We start from the raw sequence: 16,744 nt of genomic DNA on the forward strand, positions 1-16,744 counted from the left end.
ATAGGGCTTGGTTCCTGGGTTAGTGATATGGTGAATGGGAAAAAGAAAAATGAACATAGGGGGAAAAAAGGGCAGAGGACAAATATTAGAGGGATGAAAAGCCAAACAAGAATCACAAGGAGCAAGAACCCAACAGTCTAGGGACGCCTGGGTGGCTCAGTAGGTTAAGCGTCTGCCTTTGGCTCAGGTCATGATCCCAGGGTCCTGGGATCAAGTCCCGCATCGGGCTTCTGGCTCAGTGGAGAGCCTGCTTCTCCCTCTGCCTGCCGCTCCCCCTGCTTGTGCTTGCTCTGACAAATAAATAAATAAAATCTTAAAAAAACAAACAAAAAACCCAACAGTCTAAATGCAGTCCACCAACACAACTGCCAGTGACATGAACAATGTAAGGTCAAAGAAGGAACTGGAAGATGAGGCAAAAGGAAATGGTGACTAAGTTTCACTGCTGTGAGGCCATAAATGTAGTGACAAAATGGACATTTACTATCACTGTCTCATCTGCCATATTTGAGAGGAATATGTGAACAACAGGGCATAGTTATAAGATGGGAGAGTTATTCCGAAAGCAAGCCTGTGTGTTCAAACACAAAAGGGAAAGAACCACTTCTAAAGTTGATAAATATAGGTGCACCAAGGTGGCTCAGTTGGTTAAATCTCTGACTCTTCATTTTGGCTCAGGTCATGATCTCAGGGTGGTGAGATTAAGTCCCACATAGGGCTACACTGGGCATGGAGCCTGCTTAAGATTCTTTCTCCCTCTCCGCCCCCTCCCCCCGCCCCCATGTGCTCTCTCTTAAAAAAAAAAAAAAGTTGATAATGTAGGCATTTTTCCAGAAGGTTTTTTTTAAAAAAATATGTATTTTAGAGAGAGAGCACACAAACATATGCACAGAGGGGAGAAGTGGGAGGGGGAGAGAGAGAGAGAATCTCAAGCAGACTCCACGTTCAGCATAGAGTAGATACGGGGCTCCATCTCACGACCCTGAGATCATGACCTGAGCTGAAATCAAGAGTCTGACGCTTAACTGACTGAGCCACCAGGCACCCCTAGAAGGTTTTTACTGACCGCCCCCTGGACACTGAGGGTGTAGTTCATTTAGTAGTTCTTTACTAGCTCTAAAGAAGCTCTAGTCAGGCTTGCTCACACTTCTCACCAAGCGGCCTCTGTGGAAAGACATTCTTGTCTTTTTCCCTTCTCCTCATAAACCTACCATAGCCTTCAAGTCCTTACAGAGACAGATGGCTACCGAGATAAACAATTGCCAGGGCACGGCCTCCCCAGGTCAGGAAGCCCTGACATCTCCCCGCGAGAGTAAGAAATCTGCCAAGACTCCACCTTCTGTTCTGATTTCATACATAATTTTCTAAGTTTTTATTTACCTTCTATCTAGATGACTGGCTCAGATATTCTCTTTTCCTTGGTCAACTTGGTTTTCTATGGCTATTTTTAATTGGGCATCAAAATATTTCACAAGAAAATTATAAAGATAAAACTAGCTTATATGCCAAAAAAATAAGAATAGCTTTACTAAATGCCAGGAACTCTTTCTCAGACAATCTTTCAGGTTAAAAAAAGATGTCTTTTTAAGCATTCAAAGGCCTCACTGCTTATCCCTCTATGCTCACTCCTATAAGACTGCAGTCAGTCTTAATGTTTTTGCCACTTAATATGTTACTATACTATTAATTAATTTATGGTTAGTCACTTATCAGATCCTTTATTAAGACCCTATTTCATTTCTAAACACAGCACTCCGGATAAAATCCTCCATCTTCCATGTACACGTAATGTTTCATGGCTTTCATTCCTAAGCCTTATGTTCATGACAAATTTATCAATTAAGTTTATTAAATGACAGTTTCTTACAGGGACCTTTAAAGGAGCCAGAATTCATGGCCTGCTTCTTAATGGGCCTCTATCACGGAAATAGAAAAAGGTCTACATATATATGCATCCTGCCTATCCATGTCTTAGAGAATCCACTTGTTTCTCTTTAGTATTAATAGATGTAGTGTCTTTTTTTTTTTAAGATTTTATTTTTAAGTAATCTCTATACCCAACGTGAGGCTTGAATCCACAACCCCAAGATCAAGAGTCGCAGGCTCAGGGTGCCTGGATGGCCTCTGCACTCAGCAGGGAGTCTGCTTGTCCCTCTCCCTCTGCCCCACCCCCTTCTCGCTCTGTCTCTGTCTCTCTCTCTCTCAAATAAACAAACACAATCTTAAAAAAAAAAAAAAAAAAGAGTTGCAGGCTCCACTGACTGAGCCAGCCAGGTGCCCTAGAAGTATACAGTTTTACAGTATACTATATAGTGTTGGAGGGTCTAAAAATGAAATTAACAGTGAAGATTACTTGTGCATCACTATAAAAAACAGAGATGAGGGGCGCCTGGGTGGTTCAGATGGTTAAGTGTCTGCCTTCGGCTCAGGTCATGATCTCAGGGTCCTGGGATCGAGCCCCACATCGGGCTCCTGGCTCAGTGAGGAGCCTGCTTCTCCCTATCCCTCTGCCTCTCTCCCTGCTCATGCTTTCTCTCTCTCTCTCTCTCTCTCTGTATCTCAAATGAATAAATAAAATCTTTAAAAAAAAAATAAGAAAAATAAAAAACAGAGATGAAATGACTTGACAGTGTCATTCAACTGCTTTGTTACTGTTAAATCCAGGATTTGAGTTCAAATCCCAATCCCAATTCCATGACTTATAAATTGGAAAAAGGATGTAACCACTCTGTATTTCAGTTTTCTCATCTATTTTTATTTTTTAAAAAGATTTTAAAATTTATTTTAGAGAGAATCTCAAGCCAACTCCACACTGAGCGTGGAGCCCAACTTGGGGCTCAATCCCAGGACCCTGAGATCTTGACCTGAGCTGAAACCAAGAGTCGGATGCTTAACTGACTGCACCACCCAGGCACTCCTTCTCATCTCTTTAAAATGGGCACTGTTGTAGGTGATTATTACAGGCATAAGGATTACATAACATCAGTTCAAAACATGAGTTATGAGTATTTTATTACTCCTGATTCTCAGTCTAGGTGTTCTTCTCATCATGTTGGCTCCCTATACATAGAAATGATCTAAAAATAAATGCTCTATTTATGCTATTTGTAAGTGCCTTTATTTTTTTTTTTAATTTTAGAAAGATTTTATAGACTGGGGGAAGAGAGAGTGTGTGTGTGCACAAGAAGGGGAAGGGGCAGAGGGAGAGGGAACCCCAAGCAGACTCTGTACTGAGCACGAAGCCTGATGTGGGGCTCAATCCCACAACCCGAAGACTTGAGCTGAAGTCAAGAGTCAGATGCTCAACCGAGCCACCTGGGCATCCCTAAGTGCCCTGATTTTTAAAAACTTACATCACATTATACATAATTCAATTTATTCACATTTGATATATTTTAAGGTAAGTCCAGGAAAGAGGAAAACAAAATTCTGGGCAACTCTTTTCCCTCCTATATTTTGAAAGTGATTAAAAAAAGTTTAAAGAATTACCCTTTCTTACCTCCTATATCCCTAAGCATGAAAAAGGACAAAAGAAATGGACCTTCAAAAGCCTAACTGAACACCTGGCAATATTTAGCCACAAGAAATAACAAGAGTAAAGTTGGAGTTAAGTCTGTAAGAAAGAGAAAAGCAAGTGTCTGAATAACAGTGAGCAGCTACTCCTAGACAAGAAAGGCTAAAAGGGGAGCTTTTACATTTGAATTGGGAGGGAGGTGGAAAACACATTAATTGTAGATGCTAAAGAAATAAACAACCACCTTTCTAAAAAATTAGAAAGTAGGGAGAGAAGGAGTAGCCAATTTTAAAAATCCTTTTTAATCTTCTATATAGTAATTCTATAAAGCATTAAATGCTCTCATCTTTATGAAATAGGTTATTGTTTCTGAACAAGTTTTAACTGAAAATTACTGAATAGTCACTATGGGCCAAGCTCTGAAAAATGAAAATAATAACCACCTTTTTTTTTTTTTGAAGATTTTAAGTAATCTCTACAACACCCAAAATGGGACTTGAACTCACAACCCTGAAATCTACCTACTGAGCCAGCCAGGTGTACCCTACCTTAAAAAAAATAAAACAAAAAACCCCAGAAAAACAAAAAAATCCCTCTTTTTATGCTAACTTGGATAAACCACTTAATCTGTAACCTTAGTTTCACTGGCAAAATACTATATTAGGAATGTTTTTAGGATTTTTAGGTAATGGCAAAATAGCAATTAGAAAAAGGAGATAACTCTTTTTTAGGATACTCTTTTTTAGAAATTTAGAACCATGAGAAAAAATGTGTAAATCATGAGAAATAAAGTTCTTATAGGATGGGGAGGCTGTGGAAAAGAGGTACCAGATACCAGAATCATCCTGGGAGATTTTTCCATAATACACATGTCCATATATATCCTCAATCTGAGTCACAATTTCCAGAGTGAAAACAGATGCGCACATATAAAATACCCAGGTAGAGGTGCCTGGTGGCTCAGTCATTAAGTGTCTGCCTTCGGCTCGGGTCATGATCCCAGGGTCCTGGGATCGAGCCCCACATCGGGCTCCCTGCTTGATGGGGAGCCTGCTTCTTCCTCTCCCACTCCCCCTGCTTGTGTTCCCTCTCTCACTGTGTCTCTCTCTGTCAAATAAACAAAATCTTTAAAAAAATTTAAAAATAAAATAAAATAAAATTCCCAGGTAGTCATGACACCATCTTCTCTCTAACTCTCCCTATTGCCATTTGAGAATAATGAACTAAAGACATCATTGATATTAATAAAGGAGGATAATTAAAAAGCATGGAATTATTTTGTGCTTGGACAAGACAGAAATATAATGAATACAACCTGTAGCCTGGAACTGAGACAAGAACAGAATTATTCATGGAATCACTATATGAAAAAGAAACAAGGTGGAAACATGGGGCAAGGGTGTTGGGTGATGGGAGGTATTTTGGTTGTTTCTCTGAAAAATAACTCAGGAAGATAATTTTTTTTTTTTTTTAAGATTTTATTTATTTTTTGACAGAGAGAGAGACAGCGAGAGAGGGAACACAAGCAGGGGGAGTGGGAGAGGGAGAAGCAGGCTTCCCACAGAGCAGGGAGCCCGACACGGGACTCGATCCCAGGACCCTGGGATCATGACCTGAGCTAAAGGCAGACACTTAACGACTGAGCCACCCAGGTGCCCCGGAAGTAAGGTAATTATTATTACACAGGAAAAAAGGCCACTGACAAATATGTAATTTTTGTGCACATAACACTGATACTAAATACAATTTAAACTGAAAAGGGTACAGTCCCTGCTAATTTTGCAGATACAATCTAAAATAACAGACAAGACCTATACAAATAACATTTACAAAGACATTTCCATATAGTTTTCAAACTTTAAAGAATTTTTTATAGTATTTAAATTGGGAAGATAATATGAATAGGTTGGGATAATAAGATTATGGGAAGAGAAAACAGAGGATGGGATGAAAACAAGAAAGGAGAGACATGGCTGAAGGAAGCTTAGAAAGGAATGTATACCCTGGATCTCTTCAGATTGTCAATCTAAGATCAGTTCAATACTCATGGGTAATACTGACAGATGTAGATGAAAGGAATAGGGATGGGCCTAAATAGGGATGATGCTAATCTATGTCATCAGTGCTTTGGTGTCCAGTTAATAAATCTGTTATTACTGTTCCTATTGAATCAACACAATCTCAAAATTCGATTAGGCATATGCCCATGGGCAGAGTCCCCGAAAAGCCAGAAAAAGATGTTATCAGTAGATAATATATCCAGAAAAATGACCAAATTATATCAAAGAATTTGGTACAAGGAATTTACTTGTTAATGCTAGAGTTCAAGAAAAATAATCATTGGCACTACTATTTATCAAGTGCTTTTTGGACTATGGTTAAGTAATTTACATGTGTTATTATTATCACATTTAAGCAATACAACCACCCTATATGGTATGTAGTTATAATCCATATTTTATAGATGGCAGCATTGAAGCTTACAGAAAAGAAGTGATTTGCCCAAAGTTGCATAGCCATGAGTAATACAACAGAGGCAGAAAGTAAGGCTAGGTCTGATACTAAAGCCTGAGCTAAACAGCTAAAACCTATATAATATTTTTAACTTAAAATATGAAGTATAAGATGTTTAGGGTCTAACACAGCAAAATGTGTCCAAAGTAAAATTTTCAAATATATAACTACACCAAAAAGATGGAAGAAATTTCAGTAACACCACTGAGTAGGTCTAGGTAAAAGCATGTAGCTAAATAGCTTAGTTATAAACTAATGGTGAGTTAGAGTACATGAGGGAACACAATTCAAAAGTCCATCCAAGAAATGCTGTTAAGGTTCAAATATGAACAAGAGAATTCAATCAAAGGTAGCAATGATAGTAATTCCCAGAAAGTTATTATAGAGCTTTGAACAGGGAAAGATTGGACATCAGTTTGATTCCTTTATGCTAAAGCAGAAAATAGACACAGAGGGGAAGCAGAAGCTCATCCTATCAAATTTCCAAGAATAATTCTCCCTAATCTGTTGGTTGGTGAGGCTGCCAGCAACATTACTTTTCTTGGCTGTTCACATAGATAAGCAAAAACGGGGGACTTAAGTATATAGAGATCTGAGCCCATATCCAATAAAACATACATAGGCCCCTGCCTTACATAAAACAGAGCTACTTTGCCTCCATGAACTTGTAAACAAGGCCATAATTTATAATACAATCAGATATTCCTATAGGTAACTATGATAAGTACAAAGTAAGGAAATCAAAGTTCTAAGGTTCTGGATCTCAGGCTTCTAAATTAAGACAGTCACAGATAAATTAATTCTTTCCCACTCCCCACCCCTACTCCCAACTTGCAAACCTATACAAACAAACAATAAATAAATACTGCTTTAAAAATATGGGAAATAAGCATTAAAAAGAGGATGATAAAAATAACTGTAAAGGAAGGTTCTTTCCTTTGTATTATATAAAGGTAGTATTTAAAGACAAAATATAGACCTAAAAGAGGTAATGGAGCAAGAGGATATGTACCCCCAGTCATAACGAGGTAAAGAATTCAGAGACCATCCATGAAAATCAGTACTAAAAAGTCATACTGAAATGGCATTCAATTACACATTTTTTCAAATGTAGGAGGCATCATTTTCATACCTGTGCAGAAAAAGTCATCTATATACAGTGGGTACTCAATAAATGTTATTAACACAAGCATATGTTAATAAGCTTTCATAATAAAAAACAGAACGGCTAAGGAGTATGTATTTTTAAAAGTTTCTTGGAAGCACAGTTAATTCAGAAAATTAACAGAGATTTAGAAAATTGTGAAGAATACTAAGTTAAATATCTTTATTTGAAAAGGAGTCAGGGGAGCCTGGCTGGCTCAGTTGGAACAAACATGTGACTCTTGATCTCTGGGTCGTGAGTTTGAGCCCCACATCAGGTGTGGAGTTACCTAAATAAATAAAACTAAAAAAAAAGAAAAAAAGGAGTCAAAGGACATAAAGCAGATGACTAAATAGTGAAAAGCAGTGTTCTGAAAATGTGGACAAATGGAGATATTGAAAAAGAAACAATGAAGGTATAAAGGAATAGAAAACAATGCAAAGGAATGCAGGTGATTACACAGGGAGCTAAACAGACAACTTGGAAAAATATTAATTTGAAAAACTAAAGAGAAAAATTTATAAATACAGTTATCAGGGGCGCCTGGGTGGCTCAGTTGTTAAGTGTCTGCCTTTGGCTCAAGTCATGATCCCAGGGTCCTGGGATCGAGCCCCGCATTGGGCTCCTTGCTCTGCGGGAAGCCTGCTTCTCCCTCTCCCACTCGCCCTCTTGTGTTCCCTCTCTCGCTGTGTCTTTCTCTGTCAAATACATTTAAAAAAAAAATCTTAATAAAAATAGAAATAAATAGTTATCAAAAGAGCAAAGAATGTAATATAAAATTAACACTTAAATCTCAGTATACCATGAAAAATTTTGAAGTGTTTCTAATCAAGGAGACCAAGCAAGAGGATATGCATGGGTCCAGCAGATATATGTCCCTGGAAATGCTCAAAGCTAATGGTGGTCCTTAGAGTCACATTCCTAAGCAAAAGAGAGAGAGGTTCTTAATAATGCTCAGGGCTGCAATCATAGAAAACTGTCCTTCAGAACATGTGACTTCTAAGTTTAGGTTTGCTCATTATGCTAAAAATAGGCTTGATGAGAAGGTATAATGACTAAAAGAGCATCCACTGAGTCTCCACTGCTTCTGAAATCTAAATTTGAGACTACTTCTCTAGTGCTCATAGAAAACAAGTGAAGTAGAAGCTCTAGAAGCCTGAGACAGCAGGTGGAGGACCCTTGATGAAGAACTAGGAAATTTCTGAGTATGGAAGTTGGAAAATACAGGTTATCAAATGTTCTCTTTCTTGAGATTAAAAATATTTATAAAACATAAAAAATAATGGGGCACCTGGCTGGCTCAGTTGGTGAAGCATGCAACTCTTGACCTTGGGATTGTGCGTTCAAGCCCCATGTTGGGTGTAGGGCTTACTTATAAATAAATAAATAAATAAATAACACACAGAGTAAATCTTTCTTAAGCTGAAAGACATAAAAAGAAGCAAAGAGGAATGTTCCAATTTGGAAAAAAAAAAAATACACAGCAAGAAAAATGAACACTTCCCATTTGGTTTCTTGCTATTAGAAAGGAGCTGATTATGTTCCCCATTGTCCTTGAGGACCACCAAACCTACCATGTGGTAATGTTATGTTTGCACCATCAATGATTGCTTGTGCCAGTTCATGATCATTGCTTTCAAAAGCATGTGCAGCAGCCTTCAAGGCATCCCAAATCTCTTTACGGCCTTCAAAAGCTGGTGCAGTATCCCAAAATTCATCCCTCTTGCTGCGCAGTTGTCCATCTGTCATGGGATAATCGCTTTTCCATTTGGGTTTCTCCTTTTTCAAAGGCTGGTTACGACCTAAAGCGACTGAAAAGAAAAATAAAAAGCTGTCATCAAAACCAAAATTTACAAATGATGTATTAAAAGTTATCTGGTCATTCCTCTTTGATTCATTCATCAAAATTATAGCTAGAAGTTTGCCTAATGGTTAATTCTTGCATTCTGAAATTTCCCCTATTTTAGAACTATAAGAGCAAATGGAGACATTAGATGGCTCTATCCAAAATGTCCAGTGACAAGTTAGTAACTCTTTTCAACTCCATATGCCTTCTCCAAAGGATTTTAAGAATTACTTAGAAAAACAGCAATAAGCGTTTCATCAGACAGTAACGGCAGGATTTAAAAAAAGTCAAAGGATGCCATACAAGAGAAGTAAGATACTAGGAAAAATCAAGTAGCAACATTAGCTTGAAGCTTAGATCTCTGGACATATAAAGCCAGAAAGCAGGAACTGAGAAATCCTTAGCAGGGGAAATACTGCTCTGCAGTGTCCAAAGAACAGTCAAACCACCATTCCATGAGGAAACCCTACTCTGAACTTCAGTCAAGGAACTGTAAATGCCTCTCTCTGAAACCTATATAGGAGTTAACTTTGAAAAGGGTGAGAAAGAAGGTCAGAAATCATGGCTTCACTCTGGAGAAAATAGGACTGAACAGGTGATCCTTGATACTGGACCACGGGAGAAGTTCCTAACTACAAGAAACAAAAACTATAACACCCTACTCAAGTTTCAAACCTAGAGGAGAAGAAAAAAAGAGGACAAGAGTCCACTCCTTGTTTGCTGTAAAAGGCAGCAGAGCTCCTTAGAGAATGTTACATAGTGGTAGGGCTAGAACAAGTCTGATGAAGCTTCTTTCACCCAGATACTTACCTGGGCTATGATCACTGATCTCACACTGACATAGAGAGCCATTCTTAATCTTATACGGTGCCATAGATAAGAAATAGTTTGACAGATGGAAAAATTGGTAAAAAGAAATTTGAAGCTTGATGGAGTCCTGGGTAAGAGTGGGTGGGAAGTAAATGACAGAGTGGTGGGAAGGAGAGGGTGTACATCAAAATTCAATGTTCTATATTTAACTGCAGAAAGAATACTAATTTAAAAGAAATTACTCTCAAAATAGTTCTAAAGAAGCCATGAAATTATCCACTCCCTGACTGGCCCAGAACCAAATGAAATTTGGGTTATTCATAACAGAAATAAACAACATTACTCCAGTTCCTGGGCAAGCTCTATACCCTACACAAGGCTATGTTCCCGATGACAGAACAAACTAATGCTGCAAGCAAAGTGTATCTGGATTGACACCTGGATTAAACCATGCTCTTTCCACCTCATCTGGCCATTTTATCTCAAGGCAGCACACATCAGGTCTCATCCTCTACCTTCGGAGTGGCACACCATGCCATTGCAAGCTCTTTTTCTCTTAAAACATTCAGTGTTTTGATTCCTCGTACTTTCTGGCCCTGTAACTTATCCTAGTGAAATGCCAACCAGCTGAATTCTAAAAGGGTAGGGACAGCAAAGTAGGAGAATGGTCTATTTAGTAGCAGAGCTAGAAAAAGAACCCAAGTATCCTTATTTAACAAATATGTACTGAACATCCACTAAGGGTAACACTATAGATGTGTGTAACAAGTTTAATTCAAATGTGAGAAACACAGTCTATACTAATGACTTTTCCCTGTATTTTCCAAATAATAAATAAATGTATACAGCACATTATTCTCTAAAAGATGTTCAGAATATGTCAGAAAATTACAATCCACCCCCTACTGATTCTACCAACAAGGTAAAATGAAAGGCAAATTTATTTTCTGTTATAGTAACCTTTTTTTTTTTTTTAAAGATTTTATTTGTTTATTTGACAGAGAGAGACATAGTGAGAGAGGCAACACAAGCAGGGGGAGTGGGAGAGGGAGAAGCAGGCTTCCCACTGAGCAGGGAGCCCGATGCGGGGCTCGATCCCAGAACCCTGGGATCATGACCTGAGCCGAAGGCAGACGCATAACGACTGAGCCACCCAGGCGCCCCGGTTATATTAACCTTTAGATAATTCAGTAATAGTTTAGGGACGACACTCAATATTAGTTTACTGAATAGGGAGTAGAAGACAGGACACAAAAGGTAAATACCTATCTGAATAGGTATCTATTTAATAGTCAAATGAATATCTACTACACAAATTTATCTATCCATATTCAAATAAGACACCTATTTGAATAGTTTCAGGTTTTCCTGACTTGTTCCAGAGAACTGTCTAGCCTCACATATATTAAATGTACCCGAGAGATAACTTGTTATAATTCTGTAACTGTTAGAGAATCACAAAGCAAAGGCAAAACCAACAAAACCGCTACCATCTCAGTACTTAAACCTAAGAGACCAAAAGAGGCCAAAAGAGGCCCTCAAACAGAGGGATTCAACAGAAAAACAATCTCATAATAAAGGTAGAAAACAGGGGCACCTAAGTGTCTGACTTTGGCTAAGGTCGTGATCTCGGGGCGCTGGGATCAAGCCCTGCATTATTATTGTTGTTGTTGTTGTTGCTGTCCTTGTCAGGGCTCTGCGCTCAGTGGGGAGTCTGCTTCTCCCTCTCCCTTTGCCCTTCCCCCTGCTCGTGCTCTTTCTTTCTCATATAAATGGATAAAATCTTTAAAAAAAAAAAAGGGTAGAAAATACTTTGGAAAAAGTAAAAGCCCCTTCCTTATGAATATGAGGTAGCTTTGTTTTACCTCTCCCACCTATAGAAGGCATAAGAACAAAGTCCCATAAAAAGGACAGATGATACATTATGCTTAAGGATAATGATTCCAAATCCATTTCAAATCTATACGCTGGAAAGTTCCAAAGTCATTACTTTATGTAAAAGTAAATAAGACAAACTAAATGCTTGTGACATCAAGCAAGCTTCCTTTTCTGTCTCAGTCTCTACTTTTCTCTGTCACAAACATGTAATAGAGAATGTCTACTGAATGTCCATTACTAAAATACTTAAGTGTTTACAACATAAAATTTTATTTTAGCAAAACCGCTGAGCAGTGCAAAATTTTCATTACAAAATATGAGGTTAAAGGCTTCATTTTAGGGCGTGCCCACGTGGCTCATTCTGAGAATTCTCATTCTGAGAATTTAACATAAAGTACCTTCCTTAATTTTAAAAAGAACTGTTTTATGATTGTCATGCACATCCTATGCGTTTATATTTTCTAGGAATTGGTCACCAAATGTTGTGCTTTGATTTTAGCTATCATAAACCTGAATTTCTGAAAATACCTGGACATACAAATCAGTATACCAGCTAAGAAGCTATGTTTTTTTGCACCAAGTCAACTATTCTCAATTATGAAGAAAAAGATGTAAACTATGTATACTCAACTAGATTAAATCTTATGCTCTGAAACTTTCAGATTTATCTGTTTCATACATCATTTACTGCTGATACCAAGAGAGATGCTCAGTACCATTCATATATCTGGGACTAAGTATAGTATTTCGCTCTAACAATGGATTTAAAGACAGGTAACAGTTCTTATTCCCCAAACTTCTGTTTTAAATCTTTAAATTGCAGGCAACCAACCACACTAAGTTTTTCTATTCATGGTTTAACATGTAACAAAAGATTAAGAAAGAAACCTAGTTTTATTATTTCGGAAAATACCCTTCTTTCCCCCATCAATCCAGTTATTTTCTAAAACTTTGCCAAAGACTCACCATCTCAGAAGCCTCTGAATCACATTCATCTACTCATCTTATCCTTCCTTATAAATGGTCAGCACTTCTTCCCCTTCTGACAAGTAAGTAGATCTAACATGCAGAAAACCCAAGAACGGTTTGCTTTTCAGATTCAAATAGCAACATAATCTTAAATATTTATTTTTACTCCACAATTGAATGAATTTGCAAAAAATTTACTTTGACATTTTATTGATAAAATACATGGGGCGCCTGGGTGGCTCAGCTGGTTAAGCGTCTGCCTTTGACTAAAGGTCATGATCACAGGGTTCCTGGGTCGAGCCCGCGACGGGCTCTCTGCTCAGCAGGGAGTCTGCTTCTCCCTCTGCTTCTCCCCCTGGCTTGTGCTCTCTCCCTCTCTCTCTCTGTCAAATAAAATAAAATCTTAAAACAAACAAACGAAACAAAAAAACCCGATCTCTAAAATGAAGTATGTTTGCAATTGTTTTCCTGCTTTTGGTTCCCTTTTTGGTTTCCTGCCCTTTGGTTCCCTGATTTAATACTGGCACTCTTCAAATGAATAAAGGAGAAGCCATAATGTATAAGTAAGGTAAATATCAAGATATGACTCACGTAATAATAGCTGTAACAGATTGAAAACCAGAGCATTCCATTTCGATAAGACAACAGCCTAAGGGAAAAGACTGAATATTTAAAGAGCTCACCATCAAAGGACAAAACGTTGTTGCACAGAATTCTGAAAACTTGAAAGCAGCAAGGAATAGGATTGGGATAATGTTCCCATATTTAGACTGATTAAAGCCTGAAGATCATGAAAACGAAAGGGAAATTTTTGTCACTCCCAAGAGTTAAGAATAGATCCCACAGAACTCTTCCATAACAGATGGTGCTGGCCTAAAACTATACTTGTATTTTATTCTCATGTAAATTTAGAATGCACTACACAAACACATACATACTACATATATTCCCTTTACCTAAAGTAACTTACTGCCAAAATAAAAATAGGGATATGGGGATTAAAATGCTTAAACTAAGAGCACCAACATGCCAACAGTCAAAACCATACCCGTAACTTCTCTAATATCTGAGAATTTAGATGTGGAAGCGATCTTTGATGGTACCGGCCAACCTTACTATTTGATGGGAAGGTAAGGAAGACCTAACGAGGATAAATGATTTGCTCAAGATCAAAAAGAGCCAGGACTATAACCCAGATGACTAGATTCAAAGTCCAGAGCTCATTCTCCATCATAGCACTCCATGTCTTACCGGGGCTGAGAAATGTGTTTTCTTTTACATATCAAATCAATTACAAGCTTCATTCAAAATAAAGCATGTTTTGTTTTTCTAGTAGCACTGATCCACCTTTCACAGGCTTTGTTAGGACCAATGGAATGTCTCTGATTGGGAAAAGCTAATTGAGCAGCACCAGATCCCCAACCTATCTAATCTACCATCTAATTCATTTCTTCGGAGATATCATGCTCACTAAAGAGGTATCCTATAATAAGGGAGGAGGTAATGCAGTTTTCTGGTCTGTCAGCTTCAACTTACAAGTACTCAGCACCTATAACAGATTAGGCACTAAAGATCATATATATGGGGGCGCCTGGGTGGCTCAGTCGTTAAGCGGCTGCTTTCAGCTCACGTCATGATCCCAGGGTCCTGGGATTGAGCCCTGCATCGGGCTCCCTGCTCGGCGGAAAGCCTGCCTCTCCCTCTACCACTCCCCCTGCTTGTGTTCCCTCTCTCGCTGTCTCTCTCTCCATCAAATAAATAAATAAATAAAATCCTTAAAAAAAAAAGAAGATCATATATATGTATATTTATCTAAGTTAAATACACCGTTTTTTATGCTACTATTTTATTAAAAATAGAAACAAGAACTTTGACCATGCTCCCATCCTACAGTTTATAAAAATTAAGCAGTTAAAATACAATTTTAAAGACATACATATAATTTCTAATGTTGTCTGAGTTAGCTTTATTGAGGGGAAGAAAATAAACATAATGATTTCCTGGGCCTGTTTTTCAGAGTATAAATCTAATTACCAATGGCCTGAGCATACAAACAGGCAAGAGGAAAGCCAACCTACAACATCATATGTCCAAGGCCGGGTGAGTCTCATTAAAAATGTTACACAAGGTGCTCGCTTAGGCAGCACACATACTAAAACTGGAACAATACAGAGATTAGCATGGCCCCTGTGCACGGATGGCATGCAAATTCGTGAAGCATTCCATATTTAAAAAAAGTTACAAAAGCATACAGTTAAATCCAACAAATGCATACGAAAAAGCCCCAACTTCATTTGGAAGGCTGAAATTACAGAAAACTGGAACTAAGAATATGGTCACTTAACCGGAGCCCACTGTACCTTCCCAGTAGTATACGATATTTTCAGATGGTTCATTCTACTGGTTTGGGGGAATGGTTTTATCTAGAACTACATTCTTTGCATTGCAAGGACCTTTACTTCTATTAATTTATGGGTTGTTCAAGGGATGGGAAGCACACACAAGCCAAGGATGCCCACCATCCCCACAACTATTTAACCTTGTTTTGAAAGTGTTAGCCAGCAAATCAGACAGAACAAAACAATCAGAAGTGTAAGAACCAGAAGGTAAGAAGTAAACCACCTCTAATTGCAGATGATATGATAGTATGACTGGAAAATACAAGAAATTCAGTGCTAAAATTGAATGATTAAAAAAAATCAATATGGTAATGGGATATAAAATGAAAGCCTTATAGATATATATAAAATACCCAGCTAAAAGATACAGTGGAAGAAAAGGTCCCATGTATAACAGTGACAGAAAAAATATAATACCTGGAATGCAACACCTATTATCAGGATATATTTTTTAAACTCCTGGAAGTCCCAAAAGTAGACTAGACTTGAACAAGATGAGGACATCTCTTGTACTTGGACATCAACATGTCCAAGCTGTCAATTCTTTCTAAGTGAATATCTACATTTAACATGTTTCCACTGAAAATAATTTTTAAAAAACTTTCTGGGAGTGTGCCTGGGTGGTTCAGTCGGTTAAGTGTCTGCCTTCAGCTCAGGTCATGATCCCAGGGTCCTGGGATTGAGCCCCTCATCGGGCTTCCTGCTCAGCGGGGAACCTACTTCTCCCTCTCTATCTGCTGCTCCCCCTGCTTGTGCTTGCTCTCTCTGTGTGTCTCAAATAAATAAATAAATAAAAATTTTTAAAATTTAAAAAATTAAAAAAAATAAAAAAACTTTCTGAAGCCAGATAAGTTGTTTTTTTTTTTTTAATTTTTTTTTTACATGTTTTATTTATTTATTCATGAGAGTCAGAGAGAGAGAGAGAGAGAGAGGCAGAGGCAGAGGGAGAAGCAGGCTCCCCGCCTAGCAGGGAGCCCGATGCGGGACTCGATCCCAGGACCCAAGGATCATGACCTGAGCCAAAGGCAGACGCTTAACCATCTGAGCCACCCAGGCGCCCCAGATGAGTTGATTCTAATATGTAAAAACAAATGGGCAAGAACAGCTAGGGGAATCCTGAAAAAGCAGCACAACAAGGGAGCTAGCCCTATGAATATTAAAACATAAAACCACTACAATTAAAAGTGTGTAAGGCATATGAACACTTAGAATATAATGAAGTTCAGAAAAAATCCATATATACACGGATATTTAGTACATGATAGAGATTTTATCTTAAACTGCTCCAACTTAAACTGTTGGAGAAAAATGGGCATTTTAAGTAACAGTGTTGGAACTGGATAGCCTCTTGGAAAAAGATAAATTTGGGTCAATACTTTAAACTGTACACCATAATAAATTCTACACGAATGAATCAAAGGTCTAAATGTAAAAACTAAAACAATATATGCACTACAAAAAAATATAAATTTCTCTGTAATAAATAGCAAATGCTTTTCCAGAAGCAATGAGAAAAGACTTAATTTTCATGTGGGGGCAGGAGAGTCAAAATACAAATGACAAACTTGGAGAAAATATCTGTAACTTATATCATAAGAGGCTAATCTCCCTGGTATAAAAAACTAAAAATGGAGAAGACAAAAAGCAAAACTCTGTAACAGAAAATGGGC

At 37.9% G+C, this 16,744-nt stretch overlaps 1 protein-coding gene and 1 non-coding gene across 3 annotated transcripts in view; one reads left to right on the plus strand and one right to left on the minus strand.

Annotated features, from left to right (window-relative positions):
• UBTD2 (ubiquitin domain containing 2) overlaps nucleotides 1-16,744 on the minus strand; it is a 63,398-nt gene that overhangs the window by 7,090 nt on the left and 39,564 nt on the right. For both annotated transcript variants that reach the window (XM_035014273.1, XM_035014283.1), the window contains exon 2: nucleotides 8,747-8,983. In XM_035014273.1, the coding sequence (XP_034870164.1) occupies nucleotides 8,747-8,983 (237 nt within the window). The remainder of the gene's footprint in view (nucleotides 1-8,746; nucleotides 8,984-16,744) is intronic.
• On the plus strand, nucleotides 14,804-14,907 carry LOC118017673. Its single transcript, XR_004681207.1, has one exon. It is a non-coding gene; the product is annotated as a U6 spliceosomal RNA (small nuclear RNA).

This window comes from Mirounga leonina, unplaced genomic scaffold, assembly GCF_011800145.1.
Source record: "Mirounga leonina isolate KUSES-001 unplaced genomic scaffold, KU_Mleo_1.0 Mir_104, whole genome shotgun sequence".
Lineage (NCBI taxonomy): Eukaryota > Metazoa > Chordata > Mammalia > Carnivora > Phocidae > Mirounga > Mirounga leonina.